This window comes from Penaeus vannamei, chromosome 26, assembly GCF_042767895.1.
Source record: "Penaeus vannamei isolate JL-2024 chromosome 26, ASM4276789v1, whole genome shotgun sequence".
In the NCBI taxonomy this organism is placed as follows: domain Eukaryota; kingdom Metazoa; phylum Arthropoda; class Malacostraca; order Decapoda; family Penaeidae; genus Penaeus; species Penaeus vannamei.
Window position 1 is genome coordinate 32,347,513 of NC_091574.1, and position 20,000 is coordinate 32,367,512.

The window sequence follows — 20,000 nt, forward strand, 5'->3', positions numbered from 1 at the left end:
TGGTATTTTGTATTTAATTGTGTGCATTGCATATAATGTCATCAAGTGGTCCAAAATAATGTAATTTGTTTGTATGGTGTCCTGGTGGCCTGATTTTTAGGTTTCATCATTGTCTGGTCTTAATGAAGTCGATGATTAATATTTTGGTTCTTTAATGAATACAATTTTTTCCTTTACAGCTTGATTACAAAGTTGATGAAAAGATGTTGAAAGATGTTTTTAAAATTGCTGGAAAGGTTGTCTCTGTTGAGATCAGTAAGGACCAAGATAACAAGAGTCGTGGATTTGGTGTTGTGGGTAAGATTTGAGTGTTTTGAACATTGATTTGTCATGTCTAAAGGCTGGCTGATTATTGCTGAATGAATATTATAAATTCTAAACCTTCAGTTGAAGTGGAAACAGATTGTGAAGATTTTTTACAAGTGTGCTTGAGTCAGATAAATATATATATTTCAACATTTTCAGAATTTGAACATCCAGTAGAGGCTGTACAAAGTATTTCTATGTTGCACAACCAGACATATTATGACCGCAAGATGAGTGTGCGCATGGACCGTGTCTCTGAAAAGCAGGAATCAACAGCAACGAAACTTCCTCCAGGCCTTAAGGGTCTGGGAATGGGTTTGGGCATTAATGGGTCAGCCCTGACGGATGTTGCCAGTAGGTGCCCATTTGTTTGATGGACAAACCATGAATAGTCAGATCTTTTTACAAAACATAATATTAAAACCTATCAGTTATGGTATTGCTCTATTAATATCTATATAGAACTAGATATTGATAGTCCATATCATTTTCACTGTGAATATGCATGTGTATGTATTGATTAATGAAACTGATATTAATATATGCAAATAAATGAATATCAGAAAATTTCATTATGCTTCAGTTTTATCAGTTATGATCATCTTAGTACAAATTCTGTGCAAATGATCAAAATTAGGATTGATTAGGTTTAGAATTTTCGAGACAGGTTAGGATATATCCGTCTTTTTTTGGCTTTAATTTGAGAGGTGGATTAGGAATAGGTGCACAATGGTATTATTTTCCTATTAGAATTTTAAGGTGTATTGTGTAGGTTTTTGAGATCCTTGTAGATATTCTATTAACTTTGCAGTTAATAAGTGAGAGTACCAGAAGTGCATATTTGAAGGAAGTGGGTTGGTGAGGTGATGTTACATGCTTCGGTTTATTTGGTGTCAATTTTCAGATTGTTTTTATTCATTATGTATTTTTTTTTATTTATTTTTATTTTTTTTTTACCTTTTTTTTTCCATATCTCTTATCTGTATGACTGAAGGGATATTGAATGTAGAGTGATGAAAAAAAGTAAGAGAGAAAGAAAGTGTATCCATCTAGTTGTTGATTTTGACAGCATCAGATGACACGATGCCTACTTTCTTGTTACAGATAATGTACCCTCCATTAACCCAAGTATCACAGGAGGTAAGGTGGACGTGACAGCTCGACTCTAGGGTCAGCTCACCTCACTTTTGTATTACCACAATTTTTTTCTTTTTCTTTTTTGTAGTAAATGAGTGGTTCTATGTTTTTGGTGATGGATATGGAATATTGTTCTTGTTCATGTTGGTCTTCCAAATGGAAAGTTGTTCATGGCATAACAATGTACAAGAAGAATTTGAATCTGAAGCAGTAGACTGCACCGTGATGCATCTTTTGTAATTAGTGGTCTTTCTTGGTAGGTAGTGCAAGAACATTAAACTGGAATAGGTTAGTTGGTAAGACCAGTTGTTAGTCAAAGGACTGTGGTTATGCCCTCCCTCTTACTTATCCCCTCATACACACCAGAAACTTTCAGTACTTTCTTGTTTCTGGTGAGCTACAATTTCTTAACTGGAATGAATTAAAGCAGGGGGATGGGCAGTGTTTCAGAGTTCATACCAGAAATCCTACTTGTAGGGATAAATCTTATGGAAAGGTGTGGATGCAAGATCTGATACATAAAGTTTCATGAAGACTGACTTTGTTGGAAACAGCAATTTAGAGTATACGTTTATAGCACTTGTTTATATAAAAGTGGTTGGCATGTATATATTATATATACATATATAATTTAAGTTTTCAGTTTATGTATGGACTGTGTAAATGACACAAGTGCCAAGACTATCATATTATTTCTGTAGTGGATGTGGACCAAGATCTCAATCATTTCTGGGTTAGGATGGTTTTAAGATTTTTTTTTTAGTAGTCCTAGGTCTAACTTTGTGAAAATATCTGTGGAATTGTTACCATTATTTGATAAGGTTATTCAGGTAGCTTCATATCAATGCACAGTTTTGAGGGTAGGTATGTATCATGACTACAGATGAAGTATATTCATGATAGTGCTTAATTTTCAGAATTTTTGAGAGCTGTAGGTATGTGTATTATAATTTCCTTCTTGACAACTGAATGTATACAAACTGCTTCCTCTTTCTCTTCCAGCTTTACCAAATGCTGTTGCCCCAGGGGTGACAGGCATGGCCAATGTGGGTGCCATGGCATCAAACATGGGAAACATGGGTGGAGGTGGTGGTGGTGGCCAGAACATGGGTGGGATGGGGATGATGGGCATGGGAGGAGGAGGAATGGGTGGTGGCATGGACAACATGAACAGTGGAATGGGAGGGAACATGGGTGGCGGTGGAATGGGGGGAGGCAACATGGGAGGTAACATGGGAGGTAACATGGGAGGCGGTGGTATGGGTGGTGGAATGGGAAATGGGATGATGGGCAATATGGGGATGGGAACTGGCATGGGAAACATGGGTTCGGGGATGAATTCTTCAAACATGGGCTCAGGCCTGGGAGGTGGTCTCGGGAGTAGCCTGGGTGGTGGGAGTGGGTTCATGAACTCCAACATGAACCGAGGAGCCATTGGGGCCAGCTCAGTAGGGAGTGGCTCAGGCAGTGGGTATGGTTCCTATGGATCAACCGGACTGTCCCGAGACTATAACCATTCCAGCAGCAGCAGCAACAACTACACCAGGAATGTCATTCAGCTGAGCAATGTGAGTGGAGATTAGAATCTTTTCTGATATTATCTACTTAACATGTATTTTGTTATATTAGCTTTGAAAGATATTTCAGAAGTATAATCAGAAGTATAATATCTCTACAGTTACCCATGGATTATACCTGGCAAGCTCTGCGAGATCTTTGCCGTGAGTTTGGAGACATCAGGTTTGCAGAGATTAGATCGAAGGGCACTGGAACTGTGCGCTTCCAGACAGAGGCAGATGCTCGTAGAGCAGTCGGTATCCTTTTAAAACATAAAAATCAAAGACAATATGGTATGGTATAAGGGCTATTGTGCCTCATTGAGAAGGCAAATTAGTGCATGGTATAAAAGGTTGGTATTTTCAGGAAATGTATGTTTTGTGAATAATTTCCAGAATTAACTCGAGAGTTAACCAAATAACTACAATTAGGTTTGCTCACTTCCCCTCCTCAGCTGGTCCTACCACAAAGGATAGTAATTTCATCCCCTTTCCTACTTGATAATCCCTTTTCCAAACACTATTCACCCATTACACATGCTGTCATCATCTATTTGCCTCTTTTGTATGAAAGGAACTTGGCATGTATGTATGTATGTATGTATGTATGTATGTATGTATGTATGTTATATATATATATATATATTATATATATATATATTATATATATATATATATTATATATATATATATATTATATATATATATATATATATATATATATATATATATATATATATATATATATATATATATATATATATATATATATATATATATTATAATGTTAAAGCCTTGATAATTTAGTACTGATTATTGGAAAATCATGTATGCCACTGCCATACTGCATAGAGTGGGGGTAGATATATGTTCCCTTTGTGTCTAATTTTTTTTCTCGAGCAGCTGACTGCATGTGCCCCTTGGTGCATGGCTTGGTTTAGGACTGGAAAAACCTGTCACTATTGGGTTGAATGATCTCCATCACATGGAATAGGTTGCAAATATACAGTTTAAAGAAATCTAAATTTAAATTTCTTTCAAAAATATCAATTCTTTCAGTTTTTTTGGAATTTAGATTGACTAGGTCTACATTGTACAGCTAAGAATTTTTTTCACCCTGTGTATATTCCTTAATCTCCTATTCAGAAATGCTTGATCGCCAACGTCTGGATGGAAGAATCCTGGATGTTTGCCAACTTTAATGCTAGTCAGAGGGGAGATCACCGGGACTGTGTTGGGAAAGGGTCGCGACTCCACTTGGGAGTTGCACTACCTTGCCACACGTCGAAAGGGATGAGAGGGGCGTGTTTTATACGAAGAAAGACAACTGACAAGCTGCAACCCAAGGTAATGGCTGCTTACTTGGGGGCTAGTGTCATCTCAGACCAGTAGCCCATCTGTTTCTGGAGTTGACGTTCGTGAAGGATTGGCTGTCGTGGAGGATTGAATTATGCCTAGCTCGGACTATTCACAAGCTTTTGGTTTTGAAGAATGAATTGATGCTGTGAAGGATTGATGGAGTTGATGACAAGGATGTTTATGGAATTCTAACCAAGTGGGAGTTTTGTATTTCCCCCAACAAGTGGCAATATGCATATTTTTCCTCTTTCTTTTTTTTTTTTTTTCCTTTTCATATCTTCTTTTTTACCTAGCATCACTGTTCCCAAGATGTGGAGGTGGTTGCGTCTGTGCTGGATCTTTTGATAGTTACTTCATGTATTGGTACAGGTATTTAGCTGTCCAAAGATTGAAGAGAAAGATTGTCGTTTAAGATACATGTGTAAGTCAGTAAATAGATCAAATAACTGTTCTTGCTGTCATTTCTGGAAATACATAAGAGAGTTTATTTTATTTTACATTACTTTCTCGTATCTTAAAGTCATAGCTCATATTGTTTGGTCCTTTCATAGGATGTGTTTTGCACTTTTGAAATATATTTTAAGATATAATTGTCGAAAGGAATTTTCTGGTGTCATTGAAAGATAATGGAATTAGTATAACTGGATCATTGTACCTGTTCATAGATGATGATATGATGTAATTAGCCAATAAATGGGCAGTGGGCCTTCTTTGCTGTTGTTTTTTCTTGTTGTCCTCTTGACTGATTTTTTACCCCCCAGTAATTGCTGTTGTTATGTCTCTTGGTTTGATCTCGTGTCAGCACATAATGTTCAGTGAATAAAATGGTGAGTCCAAACGTAAAGAATAGTCTATACTGTCTACCAAATATGGGTAAGAACTCAGATATGCATTTTATTTACTTATTTTTTTTATATATATATTTTCCATTCAGTGCCATTTAGAAGTAGCAGATATTGTGCTAAAGATGTGCATTTTTAGATGGGAGAAAAATGGTGATACCATGCTTATTATTTATACCTTTTATCGGTTGATTTGGGAGGTGAAGTCCTTTGTTGAGTGTCCCCTCAAGTCACTGGTGTGGCTTTTAGTGATGATAATCCTTGTTTGGGAATTATCTAAACACCTTCCTTCTTCTCTTGTAGCTTCAGCTGAGGATGTGTTTGGTTATGACTTTTCAGTTACTTTTCCTTGAAATGGTTCCAGTATTAAGACAAGCACTTTGATTTTACAATGTTTGCCCTCTCTGTAATGTTCATGGGAAGATATATTTTTTATAAATTTAAACAAAACTAAAAAAATTGTTTGCTTTGACAAAGTGCTTGCGCTAATACGCAACAAGCCTTAGCATTTCGTCTTTTAATTTAGATATATCATGCTTAGTTACTCTATAATTAAGTAACCAAACACATTCTTGTATGATAGGTTATTTCAGGAATTTTGCAGAACAGAATATTGCAGATCTTATGATTCCAAGAAGGATGTATTTTTTTGTTTTGAGGCACTGGTCATTTGTGAAGAGATATTAGTATTGTTGAAATACTGGCGGAGTCAATAATCACAATGTTGTGGGGACGATCAGTTTTTCTGAAGGTTGACTTGATAGTTGTAAATAACATGATGCACACTACATTTACACTGGTTATTTTGGGAAGTGTATTATTAGTACCTAGCCTCTGAGCTGTAATCAATGATTTTATTACTTTTTTTTTTCCAATATATCCATCTTTCCCTATATGAACTTTAGATAATGAAAATGAAAAGCTTCAAATCATCATAAATGAATTACTCAATATTGAGGTATTTAACTGTTTGCAGGTGGTAGAGTATTGTAATATAGATTTTTTATGGTGTTAGTGGTATTATCCAAAAAAGACCGTGTAACAGGTGTTAAATATGTTAAATATCCCCTTGAGTAATATTTGGTGAGAAGCAGTAAGAGACAAATGCTATGGGAAAGGTTTTTTCTTCATTCTGTGAATACATCTTTGGCCAAAATGTGAGAAGACTGGTGCAAATGTTGAGATTTTCCATGCATGTTGATAACTAGACTGTTGCTGTGGTCAGAAGGTGAAGCAAGTTTATTGTGAAATGAAAAGGGCCCTGTAGCCTTTCATCGAGATTGCATGGTGGTGTTGCCGCTGTGTGTTGAAGGTTGCCGCCACTGTCCTTGGAAGGCTCCGCCCGTTCCAGCAAGATTGGTGTCGGGGAGTTGGTCTCGCCTCGAACAAGTTGGACTGCGACTGGTAAGCCATGCTATGTTTTGTAGCTTTGGTCGTGTCTGTCTGGGGAAAATAGTGGACCCACAAACTGCTGAGTGGATTGGGCACTGATATTTATAGTTCATATATGTATTTTTTGTATTTTTTTTATTATTTTCCCCCTTTCTTTCATGGACTTTTCTCTACAATCAAAGTGGGAGAAAATCTAGCCTCTTGAGATTGGTGGTGCTAGCTGGTTTTTGCTGCTCTATCCAGTTGGTGCTATAAGTAATTTAACTGCAGAGCTCCATTAGGTGATTTCTGGCATCTGAAATTTTGCATACAATTTAATCTGATTATGGCAAAGCCTTCTATTTTAGCTTAATTTTCGTTCGATTTTTTTTTCATTAAGTGTTTCCCTTTGATTTCAAGAGCATACATTGCTTGAATGTATGAAAAATGGGTGTGGATATTAAAATCAAGATTTTAACCAGTATACATATGGTTCAATTGAACGTAATAGCATAAAAATCTCATTCACATTGCAAAATGATTCTTGACACCCAGAGTGCATGTAAAACTTGCTTTTCTTTGAAGATTATAGTGCAAAGTTACTGCATACAGGAAATTAGATGAACTGAATGGGTTATTGCATGAAATGGTTTATCCAGAATAAAGGAACTCCTTCATTATATTTCTCAGTAAAGATATTAAGTCAAAGAAAATTTTTAAGGTAATTTGTCAGTTTGATGTATCTTTTCCTTGAGAACTTGCAAATACTATTAGCATAGACCTCTCTACAGTTGATCTTAATCTAGAACATAACATTTAGATAAATGTATTCAGATAAAGATTTGATTGAAGCTTTGGACTTTATTGCAAGATGAACAAGATGTTTGTTGGATGTTTTTTTTCAGTGTAGTATTACCAAAATGTTTTAATAAATTGCATTTTTTAAAAGTGGAACTTAGTCATTATTTATTTTCTTTAGTGTTTCCCTGTTTCACCATTTGTCTGTAAGGATAATTATTCATGGGTTGCAATTTTATTGAATTGAAATGAAGCTTTATGCATTAATGTATTCTTTAAGGAGGCTCACGTCTGTTTTCTATCTCCTGAGAAAAGGATAATTTTAGTTGCATCATGTGCAAGATTCCTGTATCTGGGAGTTTATTGTAAAGGAATTGTGATCTTTCTGTTTTGCTTTTCATTCATTACAGCCCTTTGTTTTCTTCCCCTCTCTACTATGCTCTGGCATTCTGCGTGTGTGCTGTATGTGTTCACCTATGCCTTACGAAGTCACAGTTGTGTGTGAAAATTACTATGCATTGTTCATTTGATATTGAAGGTTAAACCTTTACTTTAATTGGATTATCATTTCTCAGATATACATAGAAAAGTTTGTTGGGTTGCAGAAGGGAGAGTTATTGAAAAGATAGTTATTATCATGCTGCTTTTGTCAATTTTTGGAGATCATATTGAGAATTTATTATTTATATTATTTTGAGTAAAGATGACAAGATTAGTCAAGGTGAAGAGAAAGTGGTTGTTATTTAGATTATGATAGATTAATAGTTTTTGATTGTTTTATTATTTGAATTTGCTAGAAGCAAAGCTCCTTGGGAAGTTGTTTGAATCTATACTAACATATTTTATTGATTTGATAAAACAAGGATAACAGCTTTTGTTTTGTCTGATAAACCAAGAACTTTGTCATTCCTAATGAAAATAATTTGGTTATACGCGAACCTCCTTAAGTGATATTATTCGCAAGTGGATGTACTGAATGCCCTGAAGTAGTTGTGGATTTGATTGTATAATGAAAATGTAAAAGTCAGTGATTGAGGGGCCTATTGCTGTGTTTGTAAGGACGGATCTTGTTATGGGAATTATGAAAATGAAGGAGTTAGTTTTGTTATGTTGAGCAAGTACTTTGACAATACATAGTATGAGATAGTAGATTATTCCATGTAGGAGGTAAAAAAAAAAAAAAAAAAAAAAAAAAAAAAAGAGAAACAAGAAGAAAAATAAAGTAAAGAATAAATATTGGAATTTTATTGGAATTATAGATCAAACACATTCGATTGTAGCAGCATGGGCTAGAAATAAGTCCATACTGACACATTCAGTTAGTGGATGCTTCCTGGTGGAAAGGTTGTTTTGTACTCCCACACTTGAGTGCGTTTTACGTTGTGCAATATTTGTCCGTGAGAAGCATGTTTTCTGTTAAAATAGACTGTAATTTTGAAACTTATTAACTTTCTTAGTGATATGACTAAAGATTTTTTTTCTTTTGCTTTTGATTGGGTTCTGGTGAGTTAGGCAAGGTGATGGTGATGATAACAAGTTGTTCTGGTTGATATTCAGCTGTGCAATAAAATGGTATTTCTTGTTACCATCATTATTAGCTATCCAGTATAGTCCATAGAAGAAAGAAAGAAAACAATTAGCTGTGCCATACTCTTTTATTTATTGGCATGACTGCAGCTCCAAGTATTAGCATTACTGAAGTGTACCTGAAAGTTGCAGTAGAGTATGAAACTAGTACTCTTGGTGTGAACAAAGGGAGAGGTGGGCTGATGAGTAAAATGTTGGTGTATGGTTTTACTCTAGAAGTTATTACTTTTTGAAAGTTGATGTTCAGGTTTGGTTCAAACATATTATTTTTAACGTGAACAGTGGCATTTCTTTTGACTAGATTTTTTCTATTTTTTCCCCTTTTTTGGTAATCTACTTTTGACTTTGGGTCATTTATTCACTCAGTGCTTGCTTAGAAATGAGTATTATACATCTTTTTATAATTTTACCCTTTGTATCTTTGCAATATGATCCATGCTCCTCATGGTTATTCATTGATTTGTTAGTGAACTTCCAACAAGTGAAGGTTTGTAATCTTGCACAGCTTTCATCCAGATGTTTTACAAATTCACCAAGCTTTTACAATGTCCAAACACTTATAGATGCTAAATGTGTGATTTTATTTTTTGGTGAATGATTCCTCAAATGATTTTGTATCATGCCAATATTCTCAGTAAGATGTTTTAATATATGGAGGGACTCACCACTAATTCTTCTGTATCATTTCAGATAAGCACTGGATCGAAGCAGGTGAGTGAGAGCAGAAGTGATTGCCAATGGTGGGTGTTGCCATTTCTGTTTTAGTAGTTTAGGTGTAGGCAGATGAAAGTTAGCGCAGTTAATTTAGTATAGAACCCAGTTTAGCATGTGCTTTATATTGAGCTACTCAACCACACTAGTTTCAATCAGAGAGGGTCAAAACTAAAACTTGTTAACATGGTGATAATACAACTATTGAGAGATTGATCATACAAGTTTGGTTTATGAAAATTGAAAACCTAAATGCTCAATAGATTCAAGTACTGGTATATGTGGGAGTATAAAAGTCCATTGAAATACAAGTATCAATGCTTGCTTGAACTCTACCCCACAGAACATTGGCATTTATCAAGATTAGTATCGTAAACAAATTTTATATGGTTTTACTATTTTCAAGAATGGTAAGTTCCTGTAAAACATGTTTTCATAAACTATTCTGGAAATATTATGATCAATCATTTCTTAGAACTGCAACAGCTAGTATGTAGAATCGGATAAAGTAGTTACTATTATAAGTGCTTCACTTTCAATTCACGTTTGAGTTTTGTTTGCAGAGAGGGAAAAAGAGTACATGGATTTTCATCTTAATCTTCTGTCTATTCAGTTGAGGTCACTGTTAATAGAAAGCAAATATTGAAAGATTTTAGGGCTTTAGTTGTAGAGTAGATAGTTCAAGAGATGTACCTATTTTTTTGCTAATTAAAAAAAAAAATAAAAATAAGAATTCAGTTCATAGTTTTAATTTCCACTAAACCTTTTTACAACATTAATGTTACAAAAGCATTAGTGTTTGCATACAAGTCTTTTTGAAAAGAACTTTGATGACTAATACTCCAAATCTTGTGAAGCCTGCAAAGTAGTAGGCATATTTGTATCAGAATTCAAAACCGAAGTGCCCAAATGTGCTTTAATAAAAAAAAAAAGAAAAAAAAAAAGAAAGGGAAAGTAAGGAGCTCCTACAGAAAAAGGTTCAGAAGTCAGATCTTAGACAACAGATGAAAGTTTTGAAGTAGGAAGAAATTAGTATACCCAAGCCAAGGTAGAGCAAAAATTTATATGGCAAATTTATTGATTATATCCTTTTCTAATTGGACTCAGGAATTTGATCTCTACTTTATATTAGCTAAAGACCTATCAAAGCTAACATTGATTATGCTGAGGAGGAGAAAGTGTGTGTGAAATTCTCGACATTGATAGTTTGTAAGGTCTCAACAAACCAAACAAACACCCTATATTGAAATAAAAAACCTACCAACACTAAAGCAAAGGGACCAGATGAGATCTCTAACTGGGTTTTTAGGGAATATGCAGTACTGTCCCCCCCCTATCCCTTGCCCGTTGTTGTCATGGGGGGGACTTAGGAGACGGAAACTGAGACCCAATGCAGGATCTCCCCTGCCAAGGGCCTCAGCCCTCGACTCAACTAATTTTGCATGGTCTTTTCCCCCTCCAGCTTTTGTTCCTGTCCCTCCTCCAACCCCTTCTACTATCTACTTTCTAAGGTGTAAGAGCCGTGCTGAAAGGATGAAAGGCTGACCTTATGCTAGTCTTGCACGGCCTGCGGGAACCATGGGCACGGTACTCCCGATTTAGTTGTCTAGCCCTTACCCCAGTATAGGGCACTGGGGTCTGGACTGTTATTTCCCTTACATAATCAAGGTTTCCCATGGCCAGTAATGAATATGTAATACCCTTATTAGGGGCAATGAGGCTTGCCCCTTCATCAAATAGCCCCACAGGCTCCCTGACCCCAGGCTCTCCTTTGACTACAACTCCGAACACTGAAACTACTACCCACTCCTGCCTACTAATGCATTACCCACCCAAGCAGAGACTCAATCTCCAGAAGGCATTCCTACCCTCCCAACTTCTTTAGATTCATCAACTCTACCCCCACAACCTTCATCAAGCACCTCATCCCCCTGAGTTACTACCATACAACCTTATTCTCCATCACTCCATAATACTCCCTCTTCCACACATCCCCGACCATCCACCACCACCAACCATAGAAATATCTTCAATACTCTGTTTAGCCCAGCTAAATGGGACCGATTTTTTTGTGATCCCTTCAACAGCTCCTTACTCAGGCAAAACTCCTCTTTCAACAATGCCTCCAAAAACAAGTGGGCAGAGTCCCTTTCTATACCAGATGCGATCATTCCCGTTTCGTAAGTCAGATCAGAAACTGAATCTATATCACTATCAAATCTAACTGATCATTCTGGCAACCCCATTCCTGCAGAACTTCATCCAACTCTTAATACTTGTACTGGAACTGACTGTCTCCCCCCAGCAAACTGCCCAGTCGATACCAAAGATTGGTCAGACTGTGGAGAAGACTTACTAGGATGCCTCAAAGACCAAGAAGTGAAATCAGTACATTGCTATACCATTCCTCCTTGAGGTCTTCGAAGACCAAGAAGTGAAATCAGTACATTGCTATACTATTCCTCCTTGAGGTCATCGAAAGAAACCCACCAACTGCCAAAATTACTCTCAGTACACATGACTTTCCTGTTTGTATCTACATTGGTGGACAATCCCTCCCTGTTCAACCATACCAACCTCCCCGTCAATGTCAAAATTGTTGGCGATTTGGACATCCTGCCAACACTGCCGCTCCACAGACCGATGCCCCCTATGTGCCCAACCCAATCATAACAGATCAAACTGCCCTGCACAAACATGCACATGTGCTAACTGCAGAGGCCCCCATAATGTATTTTACAAGTTTGAGTCTGAGGTAGCAGCTCTCAGATACAAAAGTGGTCTCTCTACGTGAAGCCAGACAGGAAGCATGCCGACAAGGTTTCTCTTATCCTCCCAACACCCATCCTCCTCTTACTCATATTCCCCCTACACCACTCCCTCCTACTCCCTCCCAACACACCCACCCCCCTCAACTCCAACTATACGTACATTCTCCCTCCCTCTATCATTTCCAGCCCCTCCTGGATACACATGTGAATCACTTATGTAAGCCCCTTACCTAAACCTACCATAACCTATCCACACAACAACTTTATGCATCTTAACCTTTCAAGATCGCTCTAGATAGTTGACGCATAGCAACTATCACCCTTCACCCCTCCTTTAATATACTTTCCTATAGTGCTATATGACCTTAGATGTCTAGCACATTTATTTTTGCTTTTTAACCATTAACCATCTCCACTTCCACTTCTACATTGTACCTCCCCCAGTCAAATTCTTTAGACACTAAATCCAAACACTGCAATCTCAACTACAGCCCCAACACCATCCCCTCTCCCTCCCCGCACTACCCCAGCAGACAGACTAAACGTTCCACCCCTTCTTCCCCTACCACATACTCACCTCCACCTACCTTCGCCTTTATTCCTCAGACACCAGTCTCCTCTTCCTCCCCTCATAAGAAAACCTTTGTCTCACAAAACTCTTCAAACAACTCCACTGCAGAAACTATGGAAGATATTCAAAGCTATATGCTTGAGACAAAACTCCACAGCTCATGCTCCCTCCACATTTGAAGTGACTGCCGATATCCTATCTCATCCAACTCATATTCCCCCTGCAACCCTTCCTCCTACTTCCTCCCAACACAACCCATCCTCCTCAACTCCAACTACACGTACATTCTCCCTCCCTCCATCCCCTCTATCATTTTCACTCCTGCGTGGATACACACATGAAACCCTTGTGTAATTCCCTTACCGACCCACCATAGCCCATTCACACAGCAACTCCTATATCTATCTTTAACCTTTCAAGATTACTCTAGATAATTAGCATATAGCAACTATCACCCTTCACCCCTCCTTTAATATACTTTCCTAAAGTGCTATATGACCTTAGATGTCTAGCAGATTTTGTTTTTTAACTATTAACCATTAACCATTACACCACTATTATTTCCCCCCCACAAAGGGACAATTCAATATCACGCAATTTGATCTGTTATTGGAAAATAAAGAGGAAAATTTGAAATGATATCTTTAACTTAATATTTATATGGTTAATGGTTTAAACCATGATTGGGGTTGCCCCCCCCCCCTAAAAAAAGGGGGAATGGGGGGTGGAACCACTGGTTTAAACAAACAAAAGTGCTGGATAACATCAAAGTTCATATGGCTCTATGGCTAAATATTGTGTAGGGGGTATTAATGATTTCATTATTAGAACAAAATCTATTTGATTTCAATAAAGCATTATAAAGTAGTATGTTAGTGAAAAGGTTTAAAAGAGGGGCAACTAAATAGAGTAGGAGAGGGATTAATAGAAGGGGGAAGGAATGTAAGGAACACATCACAAAAAAGAGGGGGATTCCATTAGTAAGTCCAATAGGCTGGGGGGTCAGGCTACAATAGTTGAAGTGCGTTCTTTTGTTAGCTTTGTTACAACATAATGCAAAATAACATAAATCTAGAAATGTACTTTAGAGTAAGATGTAACTTGAAATTCACCTGTACAGCTGATTCAGTATTCAATTAGCATAAGCACCTGTTACAACTTACCTTACTTTCCCATAGCTTATACAGACACCAGTATCGTACTCTGTTTCTTGAAACACCAACCAACACCATCTTAAATTTAGGATGAGTGTTTGACTAGTGTTTGTCCACATCAGTTACCATCTCAATTTGAAATGTTTATACATAATGCTGAATTAGGCAAATGAAAATGAAAAAAGTAAAATGTGCTCTTAATTACTGAACAAGAGACAGTCTTCTCCATATCCAGAAGTAGGTACCCAATGGTTGGGAAGCTTTTCCACTCTTGATTTTTATATTTTCACATAGGTTGTTGTTGGATGACAACCATAACTAGAAATATAAGCCTGAACTATACAAAAGAAATGAAAACCTTAAAAAAAGAATATAATACAAAAAATATACCTGACAAAATTATATGTTGAACTATAAACAAAATAAAAGCAAGCTTGCCTGGCCAAAAGTATTTAATTTCTTACCGACTAGTCCTGAAGTCACCATTATTCCTTAAAATCAATTGTGTAACTTTCATACCATGCTAATATGTATTGCAGGACATGAAAAAAAAGTCCAGCCACCACAAGAAACCTACTCACCAAATTGCAGAATTCCTACCAGGTTTATATAAGAACAACCAATTCCCGGCATGATTTCACAAGGATTTGAATACACCTGAATAATTTTAAAAACTTTCTTTATTAAAGTAATATATATATATTTATATTGCAGATAACAGCATCCCTTTCATTGGCATTTTACACTGGATAATATATTTGATATGTTGCAATTTTTAAAAATCTTTTAACTTTTTTAATGCTGGAACTTAAATATGTTCAAATTCTGTACTTTATACTGAACCTTTTTATTTGAACAAAAGTAGAGGCATAGCATATACTTACATGGAAATGACTTCACAATTATGCTAAACCAATCACGTGTGGTTTACAACCCCAAAGGTTTCCTCTCTTTTGTACTGTAAAGACTACACAGATCTATTGGTACCTACTTAAAATCATCCAGTTGCTGCAAGTACATAACCATTTTGAACTGACTTCTAAGAGCAGATCTCTGACCTATGGAATGCCAAACTGAACTAAAGCTATTAAATTTGAGCTTTCTAAGCGGTGAAGAAATTAAGAACTATCACTTTAATTTGTGCCTTTTTTTTCAGATTCTAATTTTGTGCAAGTGCTAATTCTGCATTGATATAACCAATATCTGCTGATGACAAAAACTTTGATCACTTAACATGATATTAAAATCTAGGAACAATGTATCATTTAAACATTTGCCAGATAAATAATCGTACATTTTTTCTTATAAACAAAAATCAAAGAAAAATGAAAAGTAGAGCAGAGAGGACTTAATAAAATAATACATTTCATAACCCTAATGATCCACTGAATCCCAACAGAAACATGGTAAGATGTTGAAAACAGGTAAAAAGAATTGAATGTATGTTATACAAAACTAAGTACATAAACAAATATATACTAGACCAACTAGTAATACTGCATTCATTTAGCAATACCTTTCTCTTTGGGCAGGTTTAGAAGACAAATAACAAAATGTATAAGATGAAATCATACATATATATATATTACACTTTATAAAAACTTAACTTATTCTTTACAGCCAAAGCAAACAGGCTTTAAATGCAAACATAATCTGAACACAAAAAACTAGTTAATATCACTTAAAATAAAAGCAAACAATTAAATATCACATGAAAGTAATTGACTGTCTCAAATACTTACATATGTATAAATATACAGTACCTATCTGTCAAGATAAAAAGAAGTGAGAGAAGAGAAAAATAAGGAAAATTAGAGAAAGGAGGAAAAATAAATAATAGTAATAAAAAAAATTATTCTTATGAGGACGGGGACTGAGTTTTTTGTGATGTAACAGTACACAACAGTCTAGACTTTAAGGCTAGGACTAAGCTGTATATAGCCAGCCCATCCATGGTGATTCATGATGTGTATATACATCAAAGGCCATTATGTCATGATGGCTATAGCCATACCCGTCACTGAAGGGTTACAGAAAAAAGAAGGAAAGGGGGAATAAAATAAAGAGAGAGAGAGAGCAAGAGGTCTTGACATGAAAGTAAATCACAGTATGAAATAACTTATTTTCAGAAAAATGTTTTCATTATGTACTTGGCTATCATAAGAGAAAAACTTAAATACATGACATGGATTGGTTGATGACTGTTTTACACATGAAATGTCAAATATTCTTTATGTATTGCAAATTGAATGAAGCTCTAATGCTCACAGTGCAAGAATGTTACATACCATGGAGTGTATACCTTAGAAAAATAACAAGGGCTTCAGCCAAATTACTTTTTATATATATACAATTTTTTATCTAACTATTTTTCTGTCATAAAATATAAACAATATTATTATATTTCTTTGTTTCACTTATGCATGCATGTGCACCAGTCACTGAATAATTACCTATTTTTTATACACACATGTCCATGTACTTGTACGTATATATGTATATGCATACATTTGCGTGCGTGCGTGTGTATGTGTTTGCAAATACTGTATGTGTGTGTGTGTGTGTGAGTGCGCATGTATATTTGTGTGTATATGTTTATGTGCATGTGTGTGTTTGTAAATACTGTATATGTGTATTTATATATATTTATACACACATACACATACACACATTTGTGTGTGTGTGCACATATACATATATATATACATATACATACATACATACATACATATATATATATACACACACACACACACACACACACACACACACACACACACACACACACACACACACACACACACACACACACACACACACACACACACACACACTCACACCCACCAACACACTTACTCACACACACACAGACACATACATACACACACATACACACTTACACAAATATATACACATACATACATACACACACACACACACACACTTACACAAATACATACACATACATACACACACACACTTACACAAATACATACACATACATACACACACACACATATTTATACATATATACAAATATACACATCCACATCATCCATCCATGTAATTGGTGCAATTAACCCAATGCTGAAGGAAAAATGTGTCACTTTAGTATTGTTTTGTTAAATGTTTCTGCACATAGATGGCTCTGCTAGTGCTTATCCACAAAGGAGTCATCAATTAGCAGATCTTGTGACCTCACCTTTCCTTGAAATAGTGGGAAAATGCTGTTTTTTTACCAATGCTATAAATATTGACACTTATTTTTGTTATAAACATTATAATCACTATATTGTTATTGACATACGCTGCACATGTTATGGTACTGGCTTCCTTTGGATTCAGGGGTTAGGGGTAATTAGTGCTCTTTCCTTACAATGAAACTATGAAGGCTGTGGCTTCACACACAATGATTTAGGGTCCAGCTAACAGAATTCCTGTACACTAGTTTGCTACAGGACTGTGCCATATGGCATAAAACTGGTTGCAAGATTGTTGCACTGGCTATATACCTGGATGGCCAGGTAATTTCCCTGACCCTTCTCTGATGAAAAACATTTGGGGTAAAATGCAGCAATACTTGCAGGGCACTGATATGTGGGTGACCCCCACACTCAAAACTACTGTGCAAGCTACCTATTAGTTCAATAATATTACTGCACATATGCACTCACGCGCACATGCGCCCACACACACACACACACACAACACAAATACACACACACACACAACACAAATACACACACACACAAATACAAATACACACACACACAAAAAAAGATGCCTTAGACAGAAAAAAGAAAAAGAAAAATATATTTAAAAATATATATACACTCGATTATTGATGAAAGTCAATGATACATGTTCCTTTACATTGTGCTTTTCTAATACTGTCTGCATGATCATAAATAACAATTATTTACACCTAGTACCCAATTGGGCTTGACGGATGTGGGTCAAGTGCACTTTTGACTCTTACTGCCTAAATAGTCAAATGAAGGTGATAATACAGGGAAAAAAAAAGAAAAAAAGAAGAAAAAAAAAAAGAAAAAGAAAAAGAAAGAAAGAATAAGAAGAACAAAGACCAAAAAAATAAAAATTCCAGAGACTTTTATCTGTTTAAATTTATATATATATATAGGCTTCAAATTGACTGTTCTGACAAGTGTCATCATTTATGCTGATGTTGACTTTGAGAATATCTTTCATCTTCATTATATCCTCTTTGCTCTTATGGTATATACCACCTACACTGCTATATCATAATAACAAATTTAAAGCTTTGCCTACCAGACTCCTGCACCAAGCATGTCAGGATTCTGCAACGAATCATGGGAAATCTTCCTGGAACAACCATCTCTACGTGGTGATACTCGGGCTTCAGATCTGAACCAGCATCTATCACATTGGCAGAATTGGGGCAAAGGAAAAATTTGACTTCCTGCCATTATTCCTACAGAATCATTATGAAATGCAAGCAGTTTAATTCCTTTGGGCCTTTTACTGATGTTCTGTACTAAGTATGTTGCAAGCAAATATAAAAACACATGCGTGCACATACACAGACACTAGTGCCATGCACACATGGGACACACTCACACTTCCTGATTACATGAAATAAGAGTTCATAAAGAAAAAAATACAAAAAGTGTAATTGTATAGCAGTTATAGTAATAGTAATAGTATTAGTAAAAATAGTAATAGTAATAATATGAGCAAAAATAAATATGATAATAGTAATAATAAATGTAGTAGTAGTAGTGATAAAAAAAAAAAAAAATAATAATGATAATAATAATAATAATTGTAATAATCAATATTAATGGTGAATAATAGCCATAAAATATTAAAGAAGAGAAAGAAGTTAACATCTCACAACCACCCATACATAAAGACATTTACATTATATACAGCCCTTAAATAGTTTGAGTCCATCTACAAATATGAATTACTAAAACCATCACTATGCATAATCATACAAGGTCATTCTAAAAAGAAACTGAACTTCAAATTGAAGATGAAAAAAATATAATTTCCTTACAAAGTGCTTTTTGAGGGATTCTTTGTAAGTCTTGTAGCAACTTTTCATCTGTGGGAATTTTGGGAACAGACGGTTCATAAAGGTTTTCACTAGGTCTCTGACAAACAAAAAAACAAGACAATGTATTTGTTCCTGTGTCAACCCTTACTTTTGACTTTATTTACTCTAGATTTATTTCCTGTGGGTGGATTTCAGAGATACAAGAAAATTTGTAAAAGACCTGTGCTGAAGCCCCCATAACTTGCTCCGGAACTGGAAAAATGGGTGCAGTAAATCAACAATGAAGGAGACTAATCTGAAGCAAGCAAAAGCGATAACCGTTTTTTTTTTTTTTTTTTTTTTTTTTAAAGTTTAGTTTCTTTTTGGACTGACCTTGTATATTGTATATACATATATACACACACACAGTATATATATGTATACAAGTGCATATATATATATATATATATTATCTATAATCATCTGCCTCTATTTATATAGTAATTCCTTTAAATTACGCTAATAATGCAAAAGACCAAAGACATAGGAAAAAAAATATGAAAATACTTATCAACACTTAATAGATGGATCAGAATTTTGAATATTATTTTTGTGCAAAGTATGCAAGTGTTTTAGAGCTCTCTGGCTGATGTTCAATGCTGGGTCTATGGTCCGAAGTTCATCTTGTTCAAGTAGTGCTAGCCCACTAATGCCAAGGTAGGTGTGCAGGCCATCGGGGGGAGTGTCGGGGTATTTGGCTAGTCCACCTGTGATCGGATCCTGCGTTGAGAGCACAAACTGCCTCAGTGCGCTGATG

At 35.7% G+C, this 20,000-nt stretch overlaps 2 protein-coding genes across 8 annotated transcripts in view; one reads left to right on the forward strand and one right to left on the reverse strand.

Annotated features, from left to right (window-relative positions):
* The window catches only part of LOC113826055 (myelin expression factor 2-like), a 25,695-nt gene extending 15,291 nt beyond the window's left edge, over positions 1–10,404 (forward strand). For 4 of the 7 annotated variants that reach the window (XM_070140351.1, XM_070140352.1, XM_070140349.1 and 1 more), the window contains 6 exons: positions 180–297; positions 466–660; positions 1,411–1,446; positions 2,446–3,011; positions 3,122–3,257; positions 4,146–5,070. In XM_070140351.1, coding sequence (XP_069996452.1) covers positions 180–297; positions 466–660; positions 1,411–1,446; positions 2,446–3,011; positions 3,122–3,257; positions 4,146–4,201 — 1,107 coding nt within the window. In that variant the 3' untranslated portion in view covers positions 4,202–5,070. Of the gene's footprint in view, positions 1–179; positions 298–465; positions 661–1,410; positions 1,447–2,445; positions 3,012–3,121; positions 3,258–4,145; positions 5,071–9,646 lie in introns of those variants that run through there. The other 3 variants (XM_070140353.1, XM_070140350.1, XR_011399654.1) reach the window with 2 other exon arrangements.
* Positions 10,405–14,825: 4,421 nt separating this feature from the next.
* betaggt-I (geranylgeranyl transferase type-1 subunit beta) overlaps positions 14,826–20,000 on the reverse strand; it is a 14,442-nt gene continuing 9,267 nt past the window's right edge. Inside the window, exon 7 of the mRNA XM_070140355.1 lies at positions 14,826–20,000. This exon is cut by the window's right edge and continues 26 nt beyond it. Within this exon, the coding sequence (XP_069996456.1) occupies positions 19,754–20,000 (247 nt within the window). The 3' untranslated portion in view covers positions 14,826–19,753.